At 43.9% G+C, this 25,969-nt stretch overlaps 1 protein-coding gene across 1 annotated transcript in view; it reads left to right on the forward strand.

Annotated features, from left to right (window-relative positions):
• DENND10 (DENN domain containing 10) overlaps nucleotides 1-25,969 on the forward strand; it is a 236,386-nt gene that overhangs the window by 129,195 nt on the left and 81,222 nt on the right. The window contains exon 2 of the mRNA XM_069611927.1: nucleotides 22,521-22,717. Within this exon, the coding sequence (XP_069468028.1) occupies nucleotides 22,521-22,717 (197 nt within the window). The remainder of the gene's footprint in view (nucleotides 1-22,520; nucleotides 22,718-25,969) is intronic.

The raw sequence follows: 25,969 nt of genomic DNA on the forward strand, positions 1-25,969 counted from the left end.
TTATATGTGAAATGCCGTTATATTGTAAAGCGGCGATTCCAATCGGCTGTGTGATGTGCAGGTATGAAAATGAAGGTGAATGAGGTACGAAGAGATGGCATAGGGATAGCCCCAGGGAAACCATCTTATCTCAAAACAATCAGAAAAACACATGATCACGGATAACCGTAACTGGTAAGACTCCAGCTGCCATACCTAGGTGAGATATTTGGTTGGAAAACTGTGTGTCAATAGCCCGTGTCACAGAGAGATCCATTAGACGGTGTGTGAGGTATCTTTAGTTCGAATAGCTGTGAAAATGCCACGGATGGTTCGTAACGGAGGGTTCATGGAGTGACTCTCAAGAGATAGTTGAAAAGGGGGAGGAGGGATAAGTAGAGAGTATAAGAATGGTGGTAAGGAAAATGTAACCGCTCCATCTATGGATGATAATTATGTCTACTACACATGTAGTTGGGAACAGTAGTGGACATATATCCAGTAGGTGTGCCCACATAATTCAGTCTATCTCAAATTGCAAAATATAGACCTATGTGTGGCAACTTCAAATACATTATTGCCTTTTTGACATCACAACATTGAACCATGTGTCCAATAAAAATTGGTCAGTGCATATAAAAAATTGAGTCTACGGTTAGAACTACCACTAATTACCGATTGAACAGAAAAATCAACAAATGTGACCATGGCGGTGCCCATGCCAGACGCCAATTATGTCTTGTGTTCTTCACAATAATTTCCCATGATATATAAAAAATCCTGGTTAGACTTTGTCAGTGCCTTAACTGTAGCTAATCTAAAAAACAGCTAAGGTCTAATTCTTCGTTCATTCCATTATGTGACAGTGAGTCAAGTCTTTCAATCCAGAAAGCTTCTTTCTGTGCTCGCCATTTCTTAATGTCACGATTTAGACCTTTGGTGAGTATCACTTTCAGTATAAGGAACCTAAGTTGTGTGATTGAATGTCCATTGTCATTGAAATGGCTTGCGACTGCCGAAGTTCTGTTCATATTTCTGATATTAGATTTATGCTCATTCATCCTAATGCAGACTTTGCATGATGTCTCTCCTACATAGTACTTCCCACAGGGGCATTTGATCGCATAAATTACGTTTTCTGATAGGCATGTGGCGTGCTGCTTCAATGTTATTTTCTCTCCTGTTCGTGGATGCGTACCTATGTTGCCTTTAATGATGTTATTGCAATTCCCGCAGCTCATGCATGGGTATGTGCAGGGATGTTTGTCTGGTTTGATTGGAGGTGCCTTGCCCCTGGTATTCACAAGCATGTTGCGTAGGTTACTGCTTTTCTGGTTCTGGTATGCGAATACTGGGGGTACTGGAAATAATTATTTAGTTCTTTCATCACTGGTAAGTATATTCCATCTGTTTTGGATAATGGTTATGATCTGTCTGCTTTGGATGCAGAATTTGGTTACGAACACCAGTTCAGGGCTGGCACGTTCGGTTTTCTTAATGAGTAGTTGTTCCCGTTCTTGTATGCCCATTTTGACTCGAGCTGTGGTAAGATCTATTTCTGGATAGCCCCTCAGTTGTAATTTCTCTTGTAACTGCTGAAGCTGTATCTGACAGTCCTCTGGGTCACTGACAATCCTTTTTATTTGTAACATTTGCCCGTATGGTAAATTGCGTAGAGTGTTGTGAGGATGAAAACTCATGCGATGCAAGAGGTTGTTAGGATCTGTTTGTTTGGTGTAAATAGTGGTATTTATCTTATCAGTGATTATTGTTTGGACATCCAGATAGTGGATATTAGGATCCCCTATCTCAAGTGTAAATTGTATGCGGTTGTCAATCCCATTGAGAAACACAAGAAACTCTTGGAGTTCATTCCTATTCCCTGTCCATATTCCGAAAATATTGTCTATGTACCGGACCCATGTTTTGAAATGGGGTTTCCATCTTGGATTATTGAGCACATGCGTAGTTTCAAACTGGTACATAAAACAATTAGCATATGCTGGTGCCATCGTGGCACCCTTGGCCCTTCCTGATGTTTGTGAGTAATATTTTGTCACACTCAATCACGGTCTATAGAGGAAGTGGTTTTACAAAACATAGTTTAATATGCACAAACATTTCATCTGACTATTGAAGCAGTAAAGACAATTCTTCAGTGTATAAATGATTCTTTTCAACATCAAAAAAAGTGTCCATTAAATCATTTCTAAAAGTTAAAATACAGTACCAAGTGTATAAATCACAAACGTGTGAGTACATAAGGCATTTTACATTAGATAATGCCTTTTCAATGGATTGTTCTAGTGCTGTATCTGTGCACCAGTGTATAAGTATTTTAATGGCCACTATAGTGCCAGCATATAGAAAAAAAAAACCCAAAACACTTGTACTATTATCACACAATTTTAAAGTACCACAGGCGCCTCACAAGAGGGGTCCTGTTTAACACCTAAAACCTTTTATATAGACAACATACACAATATGATGTCAACTATGTATAACACAGTCTATATCAGCAATTTATTGCATAGATCTAAAAAAACACATGAGACCTGCTCATGCTAAATCAGGGTCGACCGGTTTCATAACCGTAACTTATTGTGGTCATCTTCATCAGGACTTTTAATTAAGAAGGTCTTGACTGCCTGTCTAGGGTCGCTGTCTTGCACCCCTCCGTGTGTGTTTCTATTCCTATAGATTATAGTTCAAAGGAAACAAAAAAAGGGGGATGGTCTTAATATGTGCCATTCAAACTTCTACGAGTCTATACTGCTATGCATATATTACTTTTAAATTGTATTCAAGAATATCATTAGGCTTTCTTACTATTGGACAAATGATTGTGTCCAAGACATGTGCCTATTATTACATTTAACATCAAAGGGAAGAGGGGGGGGGGAGGGTTAAGGGGTAGGTGGGGGTTGGTTGTGTACAAACATGCACGGGAACATCTCCACATTCTAATCATTTGGTTGTGAATGGAGGGTATCCTGTTATAGAAAGTATAAATGTGTCTGCTAGTCATGAAAAAACAATGTATCACACGTATTGCCAGTGTCCATCAATAGGTATCAGCAGCCTGTAGATTATTGGATTTTTGTGTTTATACTTGAGATTGACATTGAAAAAGTGCTTTTTTTCCTTTTTGTCTTCATTTTTGAACAGTCTTATTTATGGGAAGGAAAATAATATGATTGCACAATGCTGAACTTCTTTTGAAAGATACAGTACCAATATGAATAAATAGTACATTAGACACCATTTTAAGACATTGAAAATATGAGCAGAGAGATCACGGGCCATATTCAGATGCCTCCAGCGGTGAGAGCGCTTAAATTCAAAAAGTTAGATTTTTACTAAATTTTTTACTTATATAGTAATATATTAATTCATTGTTTTACAACAATGGACTTGTATCCATTTGTTTCACTTGTAAAAATCATAGCGATTGCCATTAGAAGGAACCTCTTATACTGGGAGGCCCTCGGACACATACATCTCTGAAGCCCGACTTAATATGGCCTCCTCGTTTTTCCTGCACTAAAATGGCCGACCGGGCATAGAGTTTTCCTTGGCCCGAAGAGCGTCGTTTTCCTATGTAGGTACTAGCTTGGCAGGTGCAGAGTGTAAAAGCAATTTCCAGCCCACGATTTTTGGTGCAGTTGCATTAAAGCACTGATACAGACACTCAACAGAGCTAGCAAGGTAAGAGACAGCAATTTATAAGTCTTGCATTGTCTTTTTAAAAAAACGGCCGTTTTTTTAAAAAAACGGCCGTTTTTCGAGTGGAAATTTCGTAAATAAAAGCATCATGTATTTTTATAGGGTGTACATGAGTCTACTCTATAACCTTAGAGCATGACATCGAGTACTTCCACATCAGGAAGCGTTTAGTCCCTAGACACCCAAGAGCAGTGACGCTCTTCAGCTAAGTGCGGTAAGTTAACGCACAGATTAATATGGGCTATAAGGTCATTTCACCACGGGTAGCCAACCCCCCCCCCCTTTTTCTCACCTCCATTCACAACCAAATGATTAGAATGTGGAGATGTTCCCGTGCATGTTTGTACACAACCAACCCCCACCTACCCCTTAACCCTCCCCCCCCCCCCTCTTCCCTTTGATGTTAAATGTAATAATAGGCACATGTCTTGGACACAATCATTTGTCCAATAGTAAGAAAGCCTAATGATATTCTTGAATACAATTTAAAAGTAATATATGCATAGCAGTATAGACTCGTAGAAGTTTGAATGGCACATATTAAGACCATCCCCCTTTTTTTGTTTCCTTTGAACTATAATCTATAGGAATAGAAACACACACGGAGGGGTGCAAGACAGCGACCCTAGACAGGCAGTCAAGACCTTCTTAATTAAAAGTCCTGATGAAGATGACCACAATAAGTTACGGTTATGAAACCGGTCGACCCTGATTTAGCATGAGCAGGTCTCATGTGTTTTTTTAGATCTATGCAATAAATTGCTGACATAGACTGTGTTATACATAGTTGACATCATATTGTGTATGTTGTCTATATAAAAGGTTTTAGGTGTTAAACAGGACCCCTCTTGTGAGGCGCCTGTGGTACTTTAAAATTGTGTGATAATAGTACAAGTGTTTTGGGGTTTTTTTTTTTCTTTTCTATATGCTGGCACTATAGTGGCCATTAAAATACTTATACACTGGTGCACAGATACAGCACTAGAACAATCCATTGAAAAGGCATTATCTAATGTAAAATGCCTTATGTACTCACTCGTTTGTGATTTATACACTTGGTACTGTATTTTAACTTTTAGAAATGATTTAATGGACACTTTTTTTGATGTTGAAAAGAATCATTTATACACTGAAGAATTGTCTTTACTGCTTCAATAGTCAGATGAAATGTTTGTGCATATTAAACTATGTTTTGTAAAACCACTTCCTCTATAGACCGTGATTGAGTGTGACAATAATCTTGTAATTCTCGGTAAGAATTGAAATTTAACCTTGATTAAGGTAGAAGTAAAATTAACCCTTGGTGTTTTAGTATTTTTTGCACAACCTCAGGGTTGTTGGGTTTGATTGATTCATTCCTAGGACCCAGGTGACACACACCTGGGAGTCCATAATTGTAGGAAGCATAAAAAGAAATTGCTTCATTGTCCTTTGTTTGTCCGTACTACATGTGGGGAACACTCCATTTATCTACCAAAACTGGTAGTCTTTTTCTGCTGTCACTGGACAGACAAGTTATTAGGTTGAGCCCTAACCATACATATAAGAATGGCTGAAAACAACTACCTTGCCTATGCGGAAGAACTAGTTGAAGGTATTTTATCTAACCCTTCCCTATTGAGTGCCGATCTAGCCAGTCATGTCATTCCTAACTCAGATGAATGGAACGAAATGGAAATCATCAGAAAGAAAATCATCCGCACAGAACTACATGGGGCTATGATGATTGAATATCTCAGAGCACACGCAGCCCCGAATGGTCTTATAATACACATAGAACCCAGGATTTTCTTGGACAATATAGCATTCAGAAAGGATTGGTCATTTCTCCAGCATTGGATCTTTCATGGATTCACATGCTTAGAATATTCCCCGTCGTCAGACTGGGAACCCTCGGTACACATATATATAGTCATTTCCAATAGGAAAAACTTCTGCCCTATCCCCGTCTGCGTCCTCTACGGGGCCGCCCACGTACGCCCCGTTGGACGTGATGGTATATAAGCCCCGCCCCCGCGGGTCCCTTCAGATTTCAACCGTCTCCAAAGATAGTGGGATCTCCTCGTGTATTTTCTTCAAATACTTATCGATTGTTTCTAACTCCTGCGAGTTTGTCTGTTTGGTCCGCTTCTAACTCCTACGAGTTTTGTTAGTTGGTCTGGCAATAATGTCGGGTAAGCCTCTTTTCCGCCCGTGTGCCACGTGCGGTCTAAAGAAGGTTTATGAAGGGGATGGCCATCTTGACTGCATCTACTGCCTTCACCCCCACCACTCGGCGGACCAATGTGATATCTGCAAGGGGTTTTCCCAAAAAACCCTGAAGGACCGGAATCGGCGACTGGTCTCGTGGCTGAACGACGGCGCTGGAGCGTACCCTCAGTCGGAGGTAGGATCGGTGCGCAGTATCGCCTCAGCGAAAACATCAGAAGCCTCCCGACGCTCACATCCGTCGGAACCTCCGGCCAAAAAATCACGACCTACGGAGAAGGACGTGCCTCGAAGTCATTCCTCTAAGGCCTCATCGAAAGAATCGACGAAGAAATCATCTTCCTCTTCTTCTTCGTCGAAGAAAGATAAGGACAGGCCAAAATCCTCCTCGAGCGATCAGAAAAGATCAGCTACGAGTAGAGAGGCGGATAAACGCAGGGAGAGCTCCGCGAAGGCGGGACCGCCTAAGCCACCTGCAGGCCCTCCGTCGACGACGACGACGGCGACGATCCAAGTACCCACTCCGTCACAGTCCCCCGCCTTTCAAACGGGCTCATCGTCGACGACGATTCCCTCGTCGACGGAGTTCCAGGCCTGGAGGCCAGAAGCGTTCGACATGGGGCTACCCGACACACTGCTACAAGAACAGGCAGTTTCGATCGCCTCCAAAGAAGACGACGGCTTCAGAATAGTGAGCCCGGAAGACCTGGGGCTACGGCCCAGATTTCCTTCTGGTGCAACCTGCTCTCAAGTTTTCACCCAGCCTCCAAACGCCCAGGCTACTCTCTCCATGGAGGTACTTTCCTCCTTACACTCGCTCTTGAAGTCCCTGGACGAAAGGCTCCCACCTGTTCCGACGACTCCCCTCGTCGACGAGCCCGGACCTTCACACCGCCCGACTAGATCGGTCGTGGGCCCAACTGCTCCAACAGTCCAGGAAGAAGGTGAGCTCTCGGACTCCCTCTCTGAACAGGGGTCAGCTTCTGATATCTCCCTCTCGCCGTCGAGAGACCCGTCATGGGTTTCGGATGTGGAGGTGGATCCTCCGAAAAGTCCCATTCACCCATCTCCACCGGATGACATAGGGGCCTTCCATTCCATGATGGAAAAGGCCTGCAAGGAGTTCGGTTTGACCCAACAAGAAGAAAAGAAGGACTGCTTCCTCTTTGACCACATGGGCAAGAATAGGCGTTCCGTTTTTTCGATACCGATACTGGACCACGTATGGAAAGAGGGCGTCCAAACCATGCGGCATCCATTCTCGGAACCTGCGGTCAAAGGCCGCGTAGAGAAAAAATGTAAAGTTCCAGATTCGACGCCAAAATGCCTCTCTGCGCAACCCACGCCTGACTCGGTGGTATCGGCGGAGGCGACGAGAAAGGCAAAGGCCCAGCATAAGTGCTCTACCCCGCCGGACTCCGAAGCTAGACGCCAAGACGCTTTCGGTAAGAAGATCCTGTCAGTGGGAGCGTCAACAGTGAAAGCAGCGAACTCCCTGGCAATCATGGCCAGGTATGACAGGGAGATGTGGCACAGACTGGCACCCATTTTGGACCACCTCCCAGAAGAACACAGAAAATCAGCTATGTCCCTGGTTCGTGAAGGAGAAGAAGCCTCGAACCATGCTATCAATATAGCGGTGGACCTGGCAGACTCGGGGTTCAAACAAATTAACAACGGAGTGGTTCTACGACGCCAGGCCTGGCTCAAGTGCACCAACTTTAGACCCGAGGTGCAATATAAGGTCGTCGACATGCCTTTCGAAGGTGACCACCTGTTTGGCGAAAAGGTGGATGAGGCCTTGAAAGGAATGAAGGAGGACTCTGAGACGGCGCGCTCGCTGGGCTCTCTCCAAAGCGGTAAGCCCTTTCGTTCCTTTCGCCCCTTTAGAGGAGCTACGGGAAACGCACGATTTGCGGGATCCAGGGATAGAGCATTCGGGAGGTCTTCATATCCGTCCCAAGGCTATAGGCGCGCCTCACAGTCCTCGACCCGACGCAGAAATTTCCAGGCCTCTAAGAGACGTCCCACTTACTCGTCGTCGACGGGAAAACAAAAAGATCAACAATGACGTTCTAGGAGGGAGAGTGTCAAGTTGCGTCGAGGAATGGGAGTCAATTACGACAGATCGGTGGGTTCTGGACACGGTGAGACTGGGACATTCCCTAAGATTCAAGTCCAGACCTCCAAGACGTCCACCGATACGCCTGTCTCAACCACACCTAAGCGTCTTGCGTCGAGAGGTTGCGCTCATGCTAAAAAAAGGCGCCATCGAGTTAGTCCCTGCTTCACAGAGAGGCTTAGGGGTTTACTCACGCTGCTTCGTAGTAAAGAAACCAAACGGGAAGTGGCGCCCCATCCTCGACCTACGGGACCTCAACAAAACCCTGCTGAGTCAAAAGTTCAAGATGCTTACTCTACAGGAGGTAATCAGATCAGTCCAAAAGAACGATTTCCTGGCGTCTCTGGACCTCCAAGATGCGTATTTTCACATTCAGGTGCGCACTCACCACAGGAGGTTCCTGAGGTTCCTAGTCGGCCAAACACACTACCAATTTACTGTGCTCCCTTTCGGCCTGAAGTCCTCCCCAAGAACCTTTACAAAGTGCCTAGCACCCGTAGCAGGCTGGCTGCGGAAGGAAGGGCATCACGTTTACCCGTACCTCGACGACTGGCTCGTGAGGGGATCCTCCCCAGCGTCGACCAACGACAGCCTATTGACCACCTTGCGACTGCTACAGCGTCTGGGATTTGCAGTGAACTACGAAAAGTCTTCACTAAAGCCCTCGAAGAGCTTGAAGTTCCTAGGTGCTCAATTCGACACCCACACGGGACTAGTGAAACCATCCCTGGAAAGGTTGTTGAAGATCAAACACCTGACAAGCCAACTTCGTTTACAGAGAAGGTTGTCAGTAAGAAAATATGCGGCTCTCCTCGGCTCCATGGCATCGTGCATCCACCTAGTCGCGAACTGCCGGTTGTTCATGAGACCTCTACAGGAGTTCCTATCAGACAGATGGAAGCAGGCCACAGGCCGCTGGTCGGACAAGATAATAGTCGACGACGAACGAGTTATCAAAGCCATCCGATGGTGGAAAGTGGCGCGCAACCTGGACAGAGGGGTCCCCCTGCAGGAGCCGGAATTTCAGAACACCATCATTACAGACGCCTCTCTGTCGGGCTGGGGAGCACACATGTCACGTCACCAAACCCAAGGCAGGTGGTCGTCGACCGAATCTCGCCTACATATCAACGTCCTGGAGCTAAGGGCGGTGAGATGGGCCCTGAAATCTTTCCTCCCACACATCAAGGGGTCAAAAGTAAGAGTGCTCACGGACAATACGACAGCTATGTTCTACCTGATAAAACAGGGTGGCACCAGATCCAGGACCCTCTCGAAGGAAGCTCAAAAGATCTGGCATTGGGCTTTAAAACACCACATCTCCCTAGTGGCATACCACCTACCGGGAGCGAAGAACTTACAGGCGGATTCCCTGAGCAGGACTATGTCACAAATACACGAGTGGGAGCTGGACTCCACTCAACTCGGGGAAATCTTCGAAAGATGGGGGACCCCGTCGATCGATCTCTTCGCCACGGAAAGAAACCGAAAATGTGCTCAGTTCGCGAGCAGATGGCCCCAAACAGGCTCCCTGGGGGAAGCGTTCTCGTTTCCGTGGACAGGCAAGTTCCTCTACGCCTTCCCTCCATTTCCCCTCATACGGAGGACGATCCAGGGGATCCACAGGTACAATTGCCGGGTCATCCTAGTGGCCCCGCGCTGGCCGAGGCAACCATGGTTCTCAGACCTCCTTCATCTATCGCTGGATCAGCCGATACCATTCAGGAAAGTACCGAACCTCCTGTCCAGGGACGAGGGGACCGTGTGGCACCACAATCCGGACAGCCTGAACTTAACTGCATGGCTCCTGACTTCTCGGAGTTCGGGAACCTAAATGTCTCGACTGATTGCCGAAGGATTCTGCAGGCGGCCAGAGCCCCGTCCACTAACAAATCATATGTAAGCAAATGGAAAAGGTTCTGTATATGGTGTCAAACACAACAAAATATACAACCTTTGGAAGTAACTCCGGAGCAAATCCTCCCGTATCTTCTTCATCTTGCGGAGAGCGGACTCTGAACACGGTTCTAGCTGCCTTAATGAAGCCTCCCTTTGAGCCAATGTCCTCTTCATCTCTACAATTTCTATCTTGGAAACTCGCGTTCCTAGTTGCCATCACTTCGGCTAGAAGAATGTCGGAACTACAGGCACTGGTCATAGACCCTCCATATCTGAGGTTCTTTAAGGACAAAGTTATTTTATCAACTAACCCTTCATTCATCCCAAAAGTACCGTCGGTCTATCATAAGCACTCGACCCTGGTACTCCCTACTTTCTTTGCATCTCCTTCGTCGACGGCGGAGAAGGCTCTTCACACTCTGGACGTCAAAAGGGCGCTAAAATTTTACCTGCAAAAAACGCAAGATATCAGAGCCACCAGACAGCTATTCGACGCCTACGGCCCCTCGGCTAGGGGTAAGGCTATCTCCAAACAAGGTCTGGCTCGCTGGGTCTCCTCGGCGATTACCCTGTGTCATTCCAAGGCCGGGAGACCTCTACTACATCGTCCCAGAGCCCATTCCACGAGATCGACATCTTCCTCCGTGGCTCTATGGGCAGGAATTCCGCTGACGGACATCTGCCAGGCGGCGGCATGGTCTGTTCCGCACACGTTTACGCGCCACTACTGCCTGGAAAAGCAGCACGCGGATGAGGTACAAATGGGAAGGGCAGTGCTTCGCCACCTTTTTCAATGAGGTAAGCCAAAGTTTCAAAAAGAATGCTGCCTATTATTATTTGGCCTCAGCTGGTTTTTCAGAGTGTATACATGAATGTGCATAGTTTATTGACCTAAACATAAGTGGTTGGGTAGATATGTGCGCAAGGGGTGCATACTGAGTCATATGACATAGCATTGTATGGCGGAAATCCGTTTCGTATCAGTATAATAAGTTGTTGCTTACATACATGGTGTAAACGGTAGTGTTTGGGGGTGTCTCTACGAATGTAAGTTACATTGCACTCTCACCTCCTTCTTGATGTTACTGCTTTACAATCTATTCTAAGCATGTGAATCCATGAAAGATCCAATGCTGGAGAAGGGAGTAGTTTCTTACCTGTAACTCCATTTCTCCAGCATTGGTATCTTTCATGGATTCACATGCGCCCTCCGGCCTCCCCGGACTGCAATGTGGAAGATTGGTATGTAAGCAAGTTTTCCCCCCGTTATCTTGGAGGGGTCGAAATCTGAAGGGACCCGCGGGGGCGGGGCTTATATACCATCACGTCCAACGGGGCGTACGTGGGCGGCCCCGTAGAGGACGCAGACGGGGATAGGGCAGAAGTTTTTCCTATTGGAAATGACTATATATATGTGTACCGAGGGTTCCCAGTCTGACGACGGGGAATATTCTAAGCATGTGAATCCATGAAAGATACCAATGCTGGAGAAATGGAGTTACAGGTAAGAAACTACTCCCATATAGCGAACAAATGTACCAGAGACTGGCTAATTCTTATAATCAATACGGCCAAAAAAGTCACAGAACAACTGATGAAAGAACTTAACGATAAAAGTGACGCTTTGAAACTCAAGATCTCACTGGACATTTATAATGCCAAATTACTGACGTTAGAAACATCTTTGAAAGAATTCAAAGACCTGAATCTGAATAAAAAATTGACAAAATTGAAAAAAGACCTGGCAGCTTTTTCCCATGAAAAAATATATCCATATGTGGGAGTTGATTGCTTCTCAGATGACGCAATACAGGCTAGACGTGATGCAGCACAACTTAGATTTCAGAATATGCAGAGAGGAAACAACAGGAATAGATCAGGCTCTTCATCTGGATCATCCAATGGTTCTGGCATCTCAAGAGTAAGATTTACCTCCAATCCGGCCTTGGGAGCTCCCACTAATGCCCCTTTTTTAGGACAACGAGGAGGCAACAGAGGCAACCAGCGGTGGCAAGGACACCCCACGATAGTCACTCGCAGCAGAGGGAGAGGCCTCCAACAACCGATGACTCGCTAGTGGTGAATTTATCTACATACATACTCACAAAAGCAGAGGATGAGGTGTTACAAAAAGGTTTGTCTTTTGTGCCAACAGCATACTATGATCCTTTTCAAACAAGAATAGAAGTCAGTCAGTTGATGAGAAAAATCAGGTTAAAACAATTTTTTGATGATAATACGCCAGGCATACTAGACGCTACCGGCTTGAAACCACCGTCTCAATTTTACCCCCCTTATTCTTCCAACACAGTTGAATCTACGACCTTTGAGCAAGCTTTGCTCAAGAGAATTAGCGAATTAGAAGAGAACATCCCTTTCATACACTCCAACTGCACAAAACAACAAACAGCTGCAATAAAAACCTTGGCAGATAATGAATCAATTGTGATTAAGCCAGCGGACAAAGGGGGAGCAACTGTTGTGATGGATAAGGCTGACTATGATAATATGGTCCAGACGCTCTTACAAGATCGCACTAGTTACCGCATACTTCCGAGCAATCCGACCAAGCAACTGCAAAGTCAAATTAACATCATAATTGAAGAAGCAGAAGCAGAGGGATATATAAGCGCAAAAGAAGCAGCTTTTCTTACACCGCCTCACCCTCGTATACCAGCCTTTTACGCTACTCCAAAAATTCACAAAGGAATAATTCCACCTCCCGGTAGACCTATAGTATCGGGCATCCAGTCAGTTCTAGAACCTCTTTCTCAATTCGTTGACTTTTTCATCAAAGACGAAGTTCAAAAAATGCGTGCATATGTGAAGGACTCTACAGCAATGCTACATCTCCTGGATTCCATTACTTACAATCAAGAGATAGAATGGCTAGTTACCATGGACATAGAGTCGTTGTATACGAAAATACCACAACAAGCTACACTTTCCATGGTACAACGCCTACTGGAATCTGGCATCGACCTACATAGTACTCCTTCAGGGTTGATAATACAACTTGCTGAAATAGCTCTTACCAGAAATTATTTCATCTGCAATGAAACTTTTTATCAGCAGATCTCTGGAACTGCTATGGGGGCCACTTTTGCGCCAAGCCTGGCTAATCTCTTTGTTAATGCCTTTGAATGTGATGTCATCTATCCTCCTACTAATCCTTACTTGGATCAAATAATCCTATGGAAGAGGTACATAGATGACGTGTTTATGATCTTCAGAGGCACAGAAGCGGAACTACACAGATTTCACACGTGGCTTAATTCACTTAATCCGTTTCTCAAGTTCACTATAGAATTTGATAAAAACACTATACATTTTTTGGATCTTGATATTATGGTGGTACAAGACAAACTATGCTCAAGAGTATATAAGAAGGCCACAGACAGGAATTCACTCTTGACCTACTCAAGCTATCACCCACAGGCATTAAAAGATAACCTTGCATTTGGACAATTTCTCCGACATAGAAGAATCTGTACTCAGATTTCAGACTATGAAGAACAAGGAAAAGGCCTCAAAAAACAACTGGCCCATAGAGGGTATCCCAAGAGGATTATCGACTCTACATACAAGAGAGCCCGAAACATTCCAAGGAGTGTCACTCTTCAACAACATCCAAAACCACTGGCTAAAAATAACATCATGGCAGTCATGAGTTACTCCCCTATGCTGAACAGACTAAAAAAGGAAATCAAGAACCTATGGCCAATTCTGAACACAGGCCAACACCATCTGGAAGAGCCTAAATTTGCCATTAAAAGGAGGAGTAATATCCGGGATAAGTTAGTTAAGACCTTCAGAGACAAAAGAGATAACAACCCTGTAACAATATGGCAAAGTACAGCTCCTACAGGACACTCCCCATGTGGCTCTTGTTCAATGTGCTCACAAACTGAGCGCACAAAAGAAATAGATGTGGGGCTCCGCACTCCTTGGATACAACGACAACTTACCAATTGTAACACCGCGGGAGTGATCTACCTCATCAAATGCCCCTGCAATCTTAAATATGTAGGGATGACTATGAGACCCATTAAGAAGCGCATGATTGAACATCGCTCGTGCCTAAGGACTAAAAAGTTGACAGCGCCCATGGTAAATCATTTTATCACAAAAGGACATAGCCCGGAATCATTTAAATGGACAATAATTGAAAAAATCAATATTCCCAAACGGGGTGGTAATCTCCAGAATATACTCTTTAGGAGAGAGCAAAACTGGATATTTAGGCTCAATACCCATAAGAAAGGACTCAATGAATCCATCCAGTGGAATGAGCTAGCTGTCCTTTCCACCTAAAAGCATTATACATCACAGAGCCCTTATTACGGCAAAACTAAGGATTGAATGCATTTAGTTCTATCCATCTTCTAGACAGCACCCATAACTATCTGGAAGTCAAAAATATAGAAAACCTGTGAGACATGATCTCAATTAATGTATGATGTAGAAAATAATATTTTGAACATACATTTGTATTTAGGAACATGCCACACTGTTGAGTCTGACTATGTCATTGAGCCTGGGTATCCTGTTTTAGAAAGTATAAATGTGTCTGCTAGTCATGAAAAAACAATGTATCACACGTATTGCCAGTGTCCATCAATAGGTATCAGCAGCCTGTAGATTATTGGATTTTTGTGTTTATACTTGAGATTGACATTGAAAAAGTGCTTTTTTTCCTTTTTGTCTTCATTTTTGAACAGTCTTATTTATGGGAAGGAAAATAATATGATTGCACAATGCTGACTTCTTTTGAAAGATACAGTACCAATATGAATAAATAGTACATTAGACACCATTTTAAGACATTGAAAATATGAGCAGAGAGATCACGGGCCATATTCAGATGCCTCCAGCGGTGAGAGCGCTTAAATTCAAAAAGTTAGATTTTTACTAAAATTTTTACTTATATAGTAATATATTAATTCATTGTTTTACAACAATGGACTTGTATCCATTTGTTTCACTTGTAAAAATCATAGCGATTGCCATTAGAAGGAACCTCTTATACTGGGAGGCCCTCGGACACATACATCTCTGAAGCCCGACTTAATATGGCCTCCTCGTTTTTCCTGCACTAAAATGGCCGACCGGGCATAGAGTTTTCCATGGCCCGAAGAGCGTCGTTTTCCTATGTAGGTACTAGCTTGGCAGGTGCAGAGTGTAAAAGCAATTTCCAGCCCACGATTTTTGGTGCAGTTGCATTAAAGCACTGATACAGACACTCAACAGAGCTAGCAAGGTAAGAGACAGCAATTTATAAGTCTTGCATTGTCTTTTTAAAAAAACGGCAGTTTTTTTAAAAAAACGGCCGTTTTTCGAGTGGAAATTTCGTAAATAAAAGCATCATGTATTTTTATAGGGTGTACATGAGTCTACTCTATAACCTTAGAGCATGACATCGAGTACTTCCACATCAGGAAGCGTTTAGTCCCTAGACACCCAAGAGCAGTGACGCTCTTCAGCTAAGTGCGGTAAGTTAACGCACAGATTAATATGGGCTATAAGGTCATTTCACCACGGGTAGCCAACCCCCCCCCCCCTTTTTCTCACCTCCATTCACAACCAAATGATTAGAATGTGGAGATGTTCCCGTGCATGTTTGTACACAACCAACCCCCACCTACCCCTTAACCCTCCCCCCCCCCCCCCTCTTCCCTTTGATGTTAAATGTAATAATAGGCACATGTCTTGGACACAATCATTTGTCCAATAGTAAGAAAGCCTAATGATATTCTTGAATACAATTTAAAAGTAATATATGCATAGCAGTATAGACTCATAGAAGTTTGAATGGCACATATTAAGACCATCCCCCTTTTTTTGTTTCCTTTGAACTATAATCTATAGGAATAGAAACACACACGGAGGGGTGCAAGACAGCGACCCTAGACAGGCAGTCAAGACCTTCTTAATTAAAAGTCCTGATGAAGATGACCACAATAAGTTACGGTTATGAAACCGGTCGACCCTGATTTAGCATGAGCAGGTCTCATGTGTTTTTTTAGATCTATGCAATAAATTGCTGACATAGACTGTGTTATACATAGTTGACATCATATTGTGTATGTTGTCTATATAAAAGGTTTTAGGTGTTAAACAGGACCCCTCTTGTGAGGCGCCTGTGGTACTTTAAAATTGTGTGATAATAGTACAAGTGTTTTGGGTTTTTTTTTTTTTCTTTTCTATATGCTGGCACTATAGTGGCCATTAAAATACTTATACACTGGTGCACAGATACAGCACTAGAACAATCCATTGAAAAGGCATTATCTAATGTAAAATGCCTTATGTACTCACTCGTTTGTGATTTATACACTTGGTACTGTATTTTAACTTTTAGAAATGATTTAATGGACACTTTTTTTGATGTTGAAAAGAATCATTTATACACTGAAGAATTGTCTTTACTGCTTCAATAGTCAGATGAAATGTTTGTGCATATTAAACTATGTTTTGTAAAACCACTTCCTCTATAGACCGTGATTGAGTGTGACAATAATCTTGTAATTCTCGGTAAGAATTGAAATTTAACCTTGATTAAGGTAGAAGTAAAATTAACCCTTGGTGTTTTAGTTTAGTTTTTGTGAGTAATATTTGCCATCATACTTAAAGCAAGAATGTTTGGAAATGAAGTCCAGAAGGCTAATAAGAAATTCTTTATTGGCTCCAATTGCCCCTGTTTGCAGTAATAAGGCCTCAACTGCTTCTTGTCCAAGGTTGGGAGGGATGCTAGTGTATAGGCTGAAAACATCAATTGTGTATAGTATATCATCTGTTGATAATGTGATCGCATACAATATTCTGAGAAAATAGGTGGTGTTTTCACATATGTAGGTGTTGCTTGAATAATGGGTTGCAGGAAGAAGTCGATATAGGTCCCGAGAGGTTGCAAGATACTTTGTGTCGCAGCCACTATGGGCCTCCCTGGTGGGTTGTCAAGACGTTTGTGCATTTTCGGCAAGTTATATAAATGGGGCTATACCGGGTGTGTGGTCAACAGGTATGCTCTGGTTTTCATACTGATCCATTCGTCCTCAACAGCCCTGTCTAGGATCTCCTCTAATTCTCTCTTGATGTCTTGCGTTGGATCATGTTGTAATTGCTTGTACGTATTGGTGTCTGATAGTTGCCGTAGACATTCCTCGTGATACTGTGTTGTGTCCTGGATCACTATAGCTCCACACTTATCAGCTGGTCGGATGTTGATGGTATCATCAGTGAACAGAGTTTTGATTTGCGATAGTTCGTCTCTATTTAGATTGTACCTCTTAGGTGCGTGAAATTGTATCATCTTCAAATCACTAAGTACCATCTTTTGAAAAATGTCTATTGCAGGTACACCGATTGGTGGACAAAAAGTGCTGTTAGGTTTGAACTCGAGATACTCAGTGGTTGTTGCAGATGTTGTGGTTGATGGTGTAGTTTCAGCAAAGAATGTCTTCAGTTTCAGTTTGCGAACAAGTTTGTATAATTCAACTTGTGTTTGAAATCTGTTGGTGCTGTACGTAGGCACAAATTTCAAACCTTTCTCAAGAGTCTGTATCTCTCGACAGGAAAGAATTCTTTCGGAGGAATTGACCACTAAGTCCGATTCATTTGTAGCCTTGTTAATATCCCCCGATTTCTTCTTCCTCCCTCTCCTTGTCCTCTTCCTCTGTCTAAAAAAACGGAATTAGCTGTACTTTTGATTGTGTTTGTCTTGTTTCGTTCTCTGATGTGTTTGCGGTTTGGTGGTCTGTAGTTGTGTTGTCTCCTTGCTCTTGAGTGTCTGATTCAGAGCTACTATTACCACTGGAGGGTTTATTGGGGCGTGGGCCTTTTTGTTGATACTTGTCTGCCCAAGTGTATACCTCGTTATTGAGATAATCATATGCACCTCTGCTGAATTTTCTTATTTTTCGAGCTTCTAAATCCTGTTGGTAGCTTTCCAATTTTTTGTTAATGTCCCATTGGATGGGGTCGGCAGCTTCCTTTCCTATGGATACTCTGGAAGTGTGATCGGTTAAGAAGGATTTCACCCATGCATTGGCATCGCTAGAAAAGATGAAGTCCGTAGCAAGTGAGGTGCATAGTTTATCATGGTCTACGAGGTCAAATGCTGCGGAGAGATCTAATAGCAGGAGTACGCAGAGTTTCCCCGAATCTCTGATAGCATCCATCTGGATTTTGAGGTCCAGGAGTGCTGTTTCCATGCTATGATTAGGCCTAAAGCCTGATTGTCTGGTACCGAGGAGCTAGTACTGTTTCAGGTGTGCTTGGATTTGATTATAAGCTATTTTGTCGATGATTTTAAGTAGGAATGGGACTGTGGTTATAGGATGATAATTAGTCGGTATAGTGGGGTCCAGTGTTGTTTTTTTTAGAAGTGGGGTAACCCAGGCTTCTTTGATGCTGACTGGTACTGTATTGGAGTTGAAGGAGGAATTGACAAAGTTGGTGATAGTAGGGGTCAAGGTGGAGGCACATGCTTTGACTAATTTGACTGGGACGGTATCTCCATTAGAGGCTTTTAGCTTAGAGATAGTATTAAACACTAGTTCTTGGGTGACGGGTAAAATGGAATAGGGTGTTGGGTTATCGTTAAGGGTGGGGAGGGGATTGGGGTTGAGGTATTTGTATCTGCTAATAGTCTTTTAGTGGTTATTTTATTCTGGAGCAGAGCAATTTTGGAGGCAAGCGTATCTTGTATGATGGTACACCATTCTTTACTGGAATTGGTGGACATTGCGGTTGGATGGGGATTTTCTAATTCTCTAAGGATAGAGAAGAGTTCTTTCGAGTTTGAAGCTGCATTGCTGATGCGAGTGTTGTAGGAATTAGCTTTGTGGGAAATGACGGCTGTTTTGTAGATTTTATTAGCGTCCTTAAAGGCTTTGGCCGAGTCAGGAGTGGGGTGTTTACTGTGGGTGTGTTCAAGAGAGCGTTTGGTCCTTCTTAGAGAAGCTAGTTCTTCGTTAAACCAGAAATTTGTTTTTTTGTTGGCACGTCACGTTTTGGTTGTGATGGGAGCTACTTCGTCAATAGTAAGGGAGAGGCATTTGTGATAGTACTCGGCAATAGTGATAGGATCACTGCTGACGACTGAATGAGATTCAAGTGTTTTGTTCAGGTTAGGGTCAAAGTTCTCTACAGTGAGCTTCCGGGGGTTTCTACCTTCAAAGGTATCCATTACTTTGGCCTTAGGAGGACAGGGATCATCATTCCTTAGAGTGAATTCTATGCAGAAATGGTCCGTCCAGCTAAGTGGAGTAATTTGGCCTATAGTGAGTTTGGTGTTAAGAGTGAGGATCCAATCAAGGGTTCTGCCCTTGATGTGTGTGGGAGCATTAACAAGTTGGCTGAAGTTCATGTCTTTGAGTGCTGAGTATAGTGCTTCCGCTTTCAAATCTTGGTCATCGTTGAATCCTAGATTCAGGTCCCCAAGGTGCATTTTATATTGGGGTTTAAGATGGGCACAAGTAGTAATGGGATGTCTATTTCTGGGTGGCTATTTGAACTGGGGGTTCTGTAGATCACCACGATATTGATTGTGGTATTTTCATTCATGCCGAGTTTGGCTAGCAGTAATTCATACCCTGCAATTTCTTTGATGGAGCTTGATCTAATTTGTAGGTTATTCTTAGCTATGATGGCTACCCCACCTCCTATGGAATTGGTTCTATCAGTTCTGAGGATGGAGTAGTCCGGTGGGATAGCCAGTGTGGCCCTGAGGCTTGATGAAGCCATGATTCTGTGATTACTAACAGGTCCAGGTTTTGTTCAATGATTAGGTTGTGTATTTCGATAGCGTGAGCTTCTAAGGATCGGGCGTTGATGAGGGCGCTTTTGAGGCTGATTGGAGGCTTGGGTTCCACTATAGGAGCGGGCTTAGTCATTTGAGAGGAGGGAGCATTGGGAATTCTTTTGGTGTTCTCAGCAGTAGGAGGATCGTGCTTTTTATTTTTCCAGTGATCCTTAGGTTTGGGCAGTTTGGAAGTCACAAAAGAGGGTGTAATGCTATGGTGGAGTACTTTGGTACGTGATCTTAGGCGAAGTGTTCTAGCATTCCCTTTGATGGGGTAGGTTTTGAGGCCTACTCTGCGTTTAGGGATGGACAGGGGTTCAGCTGTTGGAACTGATGGAGAAGGCTCTCCCCAAAGTATAGTATAGTATAGTGAGGGTGTTGAGACTAAGTGTGGTTTGAACTGGGTGGAAATGATAAGGGGGTGGGTGATAGGTATGGAGTCCGGCAGGGGACGGGGTAATGTCTGGGGCAGGCCAGTCTCGCGAGACCGTTTCTGAGAGTAAGGAAATGATTACTTGTGCATGGTATATCATCTTGAACAAGGCAGAAAGGGAAAATTGGCTGCCAATGGACGATTTGTTGCAATTTGTATGCTGAAATGTTTACAAATGACATTTTTTGGAACATGTTCTCAAACATGCATTTGTGACTATTAACGAATTTGGGGCAAATGCCAAGAGGGGGTTGGTGGGGAAACCCTGTCACGTCCCCACGTAGTGCAAGTCAAAAGGTCTGGATAATGAAGGTCATCACTGCCGACTACATCCGATGGTTCTGCTGTTGGCTTGTTGGTATTGACATATCTGGATAGTTTCCTAAGTCCTCATGATACGCACACTACCCTCCTGTCAGTTTGTTCACCTGTCTTTCTAAGAGGACGCTGGCAAGGAACAAAGTTGTGTTGCAATTCCTAGTGTTACTTTGCCTCCACGGAGGTACTGCTATGTCGTTTTGCTAGAACTCCCCTGGTGCAGTATAATGAATGTTGTGTACAGTAGATTTATTTTCAGCTGATGCCATTTCGTCATGATGGGGGTCTCTGTTTGTTATTTCTCCTAGTTTTCCCTGGGTCACCCCTGGACAAAGGCTTTAACTATTGATCCAATTCTGGACTGTCCCCTGCCCGCTATGTCTTAGGAATATGAAGGCGATCATGAATGAAAAAAGTTTTTATTTAAAAAAGATCGATTTAGAAAGCCCGCTCAGAGCAGTCTTTTTAAATCGATCTGTCAAGCCCCTGCCACACATGAGTGCGCACAGTGGCTGACTGGTACGTCCGGATGAGGGAAGTTTAATGAAGTGAGAGGTGTGTGTGTGTTCTGTTCTGGCTGTGTGGGATCGGAGGAGGCATCTTACTGCTCCATATTGATAACTTCTCCTGGCCTACGTTCTCAGTCCCAAAACGAAGGGGGGTGCCAACTGCAGTGGTCGGGGATCGGGTTCGCGGATCCTGCAGTACTGTGTCCCCACTACCAAAGTTTACTTGGATGACAAGTCATCCCTCACTCCTCGGCCGTTGTTGAGGCCCTATGTTTCCACATAGTGAAGGGCTCCTAGGTCCTATGACTTCTCTCCTGGGTCCACCTTCATTCAGCGTTGCTCCGCTCACTATCTGCCACAAACCTCCAATCTCTCGCTATGGTCGCAGTCAGCCAGTAGCGTTTCTTTTGCTATGCTCCGCATCTGGATCATATAGGGCGGTGTAATAGACGTCTTCTGCAGGCAGGGGACTCTTTATTACTTTCTTCTTAAAAGCATGCAGGAGGAGCTCACTCTTTACCCTTTTATATGCGCGGTGGCCATCTTGGAATCTATTATTCGTTTTTAAAACAAAATGGGTTCTATACTACTAACTTGACTTTTAATACATTGGTAGTAGAGCCTTCCATCAAATGGTTAGATGGAAGGCTATATACACCAGTTACCATACTACTACTCCTATTACTGCAAAAGGGAAAGCACTGGTATAGACAAATTACCTTAAAATATAAAATTGATCACTTTGTGAAAGCACCAGTTGGGCATTAAATGCGTACCCGCTTCTTTTTGAATAATTGTTTTAACAACAATGAAATGGGTGTCAACTTCTCAAAATCAAATAAACCAGAAGGACATAGACGCAAGTGACTAGTCTGGAATCTATATTGTTTTAATTAATTTCAACACTGGGTGGAAGTGTCCACAAGACTCTGGCACGTCTTCAATTAAAATCCTACCCAGAGAATGTTTTGCTCTTACTCACTGCCAACCCTGTGTTCCTTCTTTAATATTTTAGTTTGCTGCCCCCAGGATTTACAGACCCCCATCATCACCCATCCTGGCCAAGTTAATAACGGTGTTCAACCGAATTTCTGCCTCTTGTGTGTTCTGTTGCTCATTCATCAAACAAGTGAGGATGGGAAGAGGAGTTCCCGCCCCTAGCCCCTGAGTAGCCATTAAGAAGCTGCTGTGGGGGTAGTAGATGGACATGGTGTAGGAACGGAAGAACCTAAACTCGGCTCTTCCAAGGTTTGCTTTCTGTTCCTAATGCCAACCATGCAATATCTAGAACAGCATGATATGGGTACCTAGAGCCACCATGCGATACCCCTTGCAATCTCTAAAGGACTTCCATCGTACACACCCTGCAATTGGGGTACGTAGCATTGCACATTGTGGATGACCAATCCTACTATGTCGCAGGCAGATGTGGAGGATGTGTAGTATGGTCTCATGTCGGTCTTACTAGCAGAGATGGCGGGGGGTTGCAATGCGTCTAATCGCTGCCCTTTTCCACTCTAGAAAAAGATACAAATGGAGACACGCTCTGGGTCTGGTGCTATCCATCCGTCACGGCCGAGCTCCGGGGCCTGCTGCTTAGGAAGTGCTGCCTGGCACATGAGAATGAAGGCCTGCACCCCTTCCTCTTCGGCCAGTATAAAAGGACTTGGTTCTACATTGCAGCTATGCACGTGCAAGATCCCGCAGCATTGAAGAAGGTAGGTGACGGGAGATTATTGTTGGGGTGTACTGGTTTTGTGGCATCTCTCTGGGAGCTGTGGAATGAATCCGGGGAAAAAACAAGATGTTGGACTTTTAAGGGAGATCTTCTCATGGTCCTGATGGTCTCGTTTACAGCCAATAGCAAGATTGTCATTTTTCCATATATGCCTTGTTCTGGATAAAGGTGCTTAGTCAGCAGTGACATTTAACAGAGAAATTAACTTTAAACAATATTCATACCAACAACAATTGATTAGATCACCAGTTATCACGATTTAGAGCTGTGTATGTATTGAATAAATCTGTGTTGTGTATTTTAATTATGTGAGTTAAGATTTGTCTAGTGTTTGTGCGGAATTTAAAGCTATAAACAGTGCCAGAGTAAGCATGTTATGACCATTTCCTAATTCAATTTAAACGTTGAATGTATTGGTGCAAATTCACACATTTTACAATGTAACCTCTGCCGTATTCTATGGCCACTCCACCGCTAAAGACGGCTTTGAACTATTTGATTTGGGTGTACATTTGTACAGCTGCCATGTTCTACTTCAGCTTTTGTTGTGCAGGCTTGATTTGTAGGAGGGGTGCTACTCTATGGGGAAGCCCTCCTCTGCCTTGGTAGACAACAGTCAGGGATTGAAATGAATGTTTGATGTGCCGATGGTAAAAGCATCTCCTGGGAATCGGCATCACCCAATAGGAAGGCGTTACCACTAGGTAACCCGGACCTTGTACATATCATTGTGCGAATAAAGCTGCCAGATGAGATGGAAACTAACCTTTTGTCCATTTTATGAAACCCATTAGGCGTTAGATATTTTCTGGGTGTGTCCGAATGCTCATTTACGCACATTTCCAAACACACACAGTCCATGTCACGTAGTTAGGACTGTATGGCACCACTTGGGATTCACAAGTCACTCCTGGTACCTGTTCATTTCATGATAACTAGGCTTTTTCCAGGATGCCAGAGGTTTGGACCATGAAAGGGCTAGGAGGATAGCTCAGGAGCAACTCCTTTGTCTTTGAAGCAAGAAAATGCAGAGCAACACCGGGGCGAATCCAGGTCCTGCGCTTAGAGACTGGTCTCCAGTATTAAGCATGCTATAAAAGATGAATACAATGATATCGGTCCAAATCTTTATTATTTTCTAAGGTTCGACAGCAGCAATGCAATACAAAATAGGGCAAGTCGGACGCAACACTGGAAAATAGTTTAATAACCCTCCTCTCCCCACCAACCCCCCAGAATTACAGTGCTACAACAGAGGGAAATGTCAGAGCAACAAAGGTTTAAATGTAGTCCTTGCAATAATCGATAAAGGGAAACCAAGACCTGTAATTAATTTGCAAAGCTGTCCTATAGCAGTACAGTAATCTATTCCATTGCTATAAAATCCCCCATGTTTAACACAACCATGACCTAAAACTGGACGGGCTGGGCTCTTACAGTTCTGGTCTAAACTTAGTTCTGCTACCTTAAATAATTGAGAGATAATATACAAAGTGTGGCCCGATACTGGATATGCTCCCTCCTAAGTGTTGCCTAATAACACGATTCCTGAATCCGGAGGAATCTGAATCTTGCATAGCTTTTATTTTAGTAAACGCCTCTTTACAGAATATCGGAGACTGTGGACCGAACCAACCCGTGTGCTAACTTACACATCTTCCTGCATCCTCTAGATCATGGGTGAGAATAGGGGGATCATTCTATAGAGATCCAAGGGATGGGAGTATCACCTGAAACACGCATTTATAAGTGCATTCTTTTATGAAACAGTTGCAGGAGATCTTGTGCCTACTTGCCCAAATGCAAACCCATGATCTTCCAAACATCTGCTGGCTAGCGAAGTTTCTCGCAGTGATCTGCCCTTTTCAAATGTTTCTAAAAAGCTTAGAGTTTGCTTTTAAAGACTATGCAATAGTACTTCCAGGGGAGGTCATCTGACAGACTCCAGCGGCCCAAACCTCAGTATTTATGATTCAATGGCATAGCTGTGAGTATTGGAAGTGCACCAAATTGCCCATTTTACATTTTTTCTGACATTCCAAAAGTAGGGGTGAGCCCAATTGTGTAAAGATCAAACAACGTCATAGGCCACCCTGTTGTATCCAGTCCCCAATGTCTGCCTAACCGTCCTGGTGAAAAAACAGTTACCAAAAACTGGGGAGAGAGGGGTCCAGCCCGGTTTTATACCCCATAACTTGAGTGCTGTAAACCAGTAATGAAATGTGGCATGGATTGAGGGAAGGGGAGTACCCCCAGACAATCTATCCACCCGAAACAGAAAGGGCATGTGAGGTACGGGGGTGGCAGTAGCCCTCTATTCCAGATGTGCCCACTGGACCTCATGACGATGGCCCATTAAGCGAAACATATGGGAAAGTTGAAGCAAGCAGGGCGGGTTATGAACTTGTGTATCACCTGCGCCGGGCTTGGATCTGGTCTAATGAGGTTGTGGTCGTTCTGCCTGCTGCATGTGCCTTGGTAGGGAGCCACACTCGAGCTGCCCCGAGGTAAAGAAAGTACCAGAGGCAACTTTGCGCAAGCAGTTGATTTTCAAAATAATTGTGACCGTGTTTCAATGGCCAGTTGGTGCTGGTACATTTCAAGTTTTCAATTGTATTGTGCCATCAGGCTAGAGCAGTCTGTGTGTTAGACTGGTCATAGATGACAATGGTTTATAGAGTGAATCACCAATATTCATGAACTGAACAACCAACACGTGTTTCGACCAAAGGAAGGGTCTTTATCAAGGCAAAATGGGGGGCCTGTGAGGTACACTGATGCAGATGGTTCTATGTTTGAGGAACCACTTAGGTAGTTAGGAGTAGGATACCAGCTGGGTGTCACTTAGGACCCCCCTGGTATAAAAGCACCAAACGACACTGCCAACCTAACGTCTTCCTTATACGCCCAGGGATTATGTACCTGAGACTTCATTTGAATCACTGCACATGCAGCACTACAATGAGCAGGAAACATCATTCCTTTATTATCAATGTACTTCCCAATTTGAGACCAGTGTTAATAAAAATCCTAACTGCCGAAGTGGTACCTCAAACATATGACCATCCACATCGGTGGACCACACAGGCCACCCATTTTGCATTGACATCACCATCCTAGTGGTCTTGAAGCACAGAGCCTTGTCTGAATAGGGATAAACTTTGAGCCCGCCCAGGTTGGCAGTCACACCATGGTCTGTGGGGTGAAAAGGAAACCGGGGAAAGGGCACGCT

This window comes from Ambystoma mexicanum, chromosome 8 (genome assembly GCF_040938575.1).
Source record: "Ambystoma mexicanum isolate Mex_15411 chromosome 8, UKY_AmexF1_1, whole genome shotgun sequence".
Taxonomy (NCBI): Eukaryota; Metazoa; Chordata; class Amphibia; order Caudata; family Ambystomatidae; genus Ambystoma; species Ambystoma mexicanum.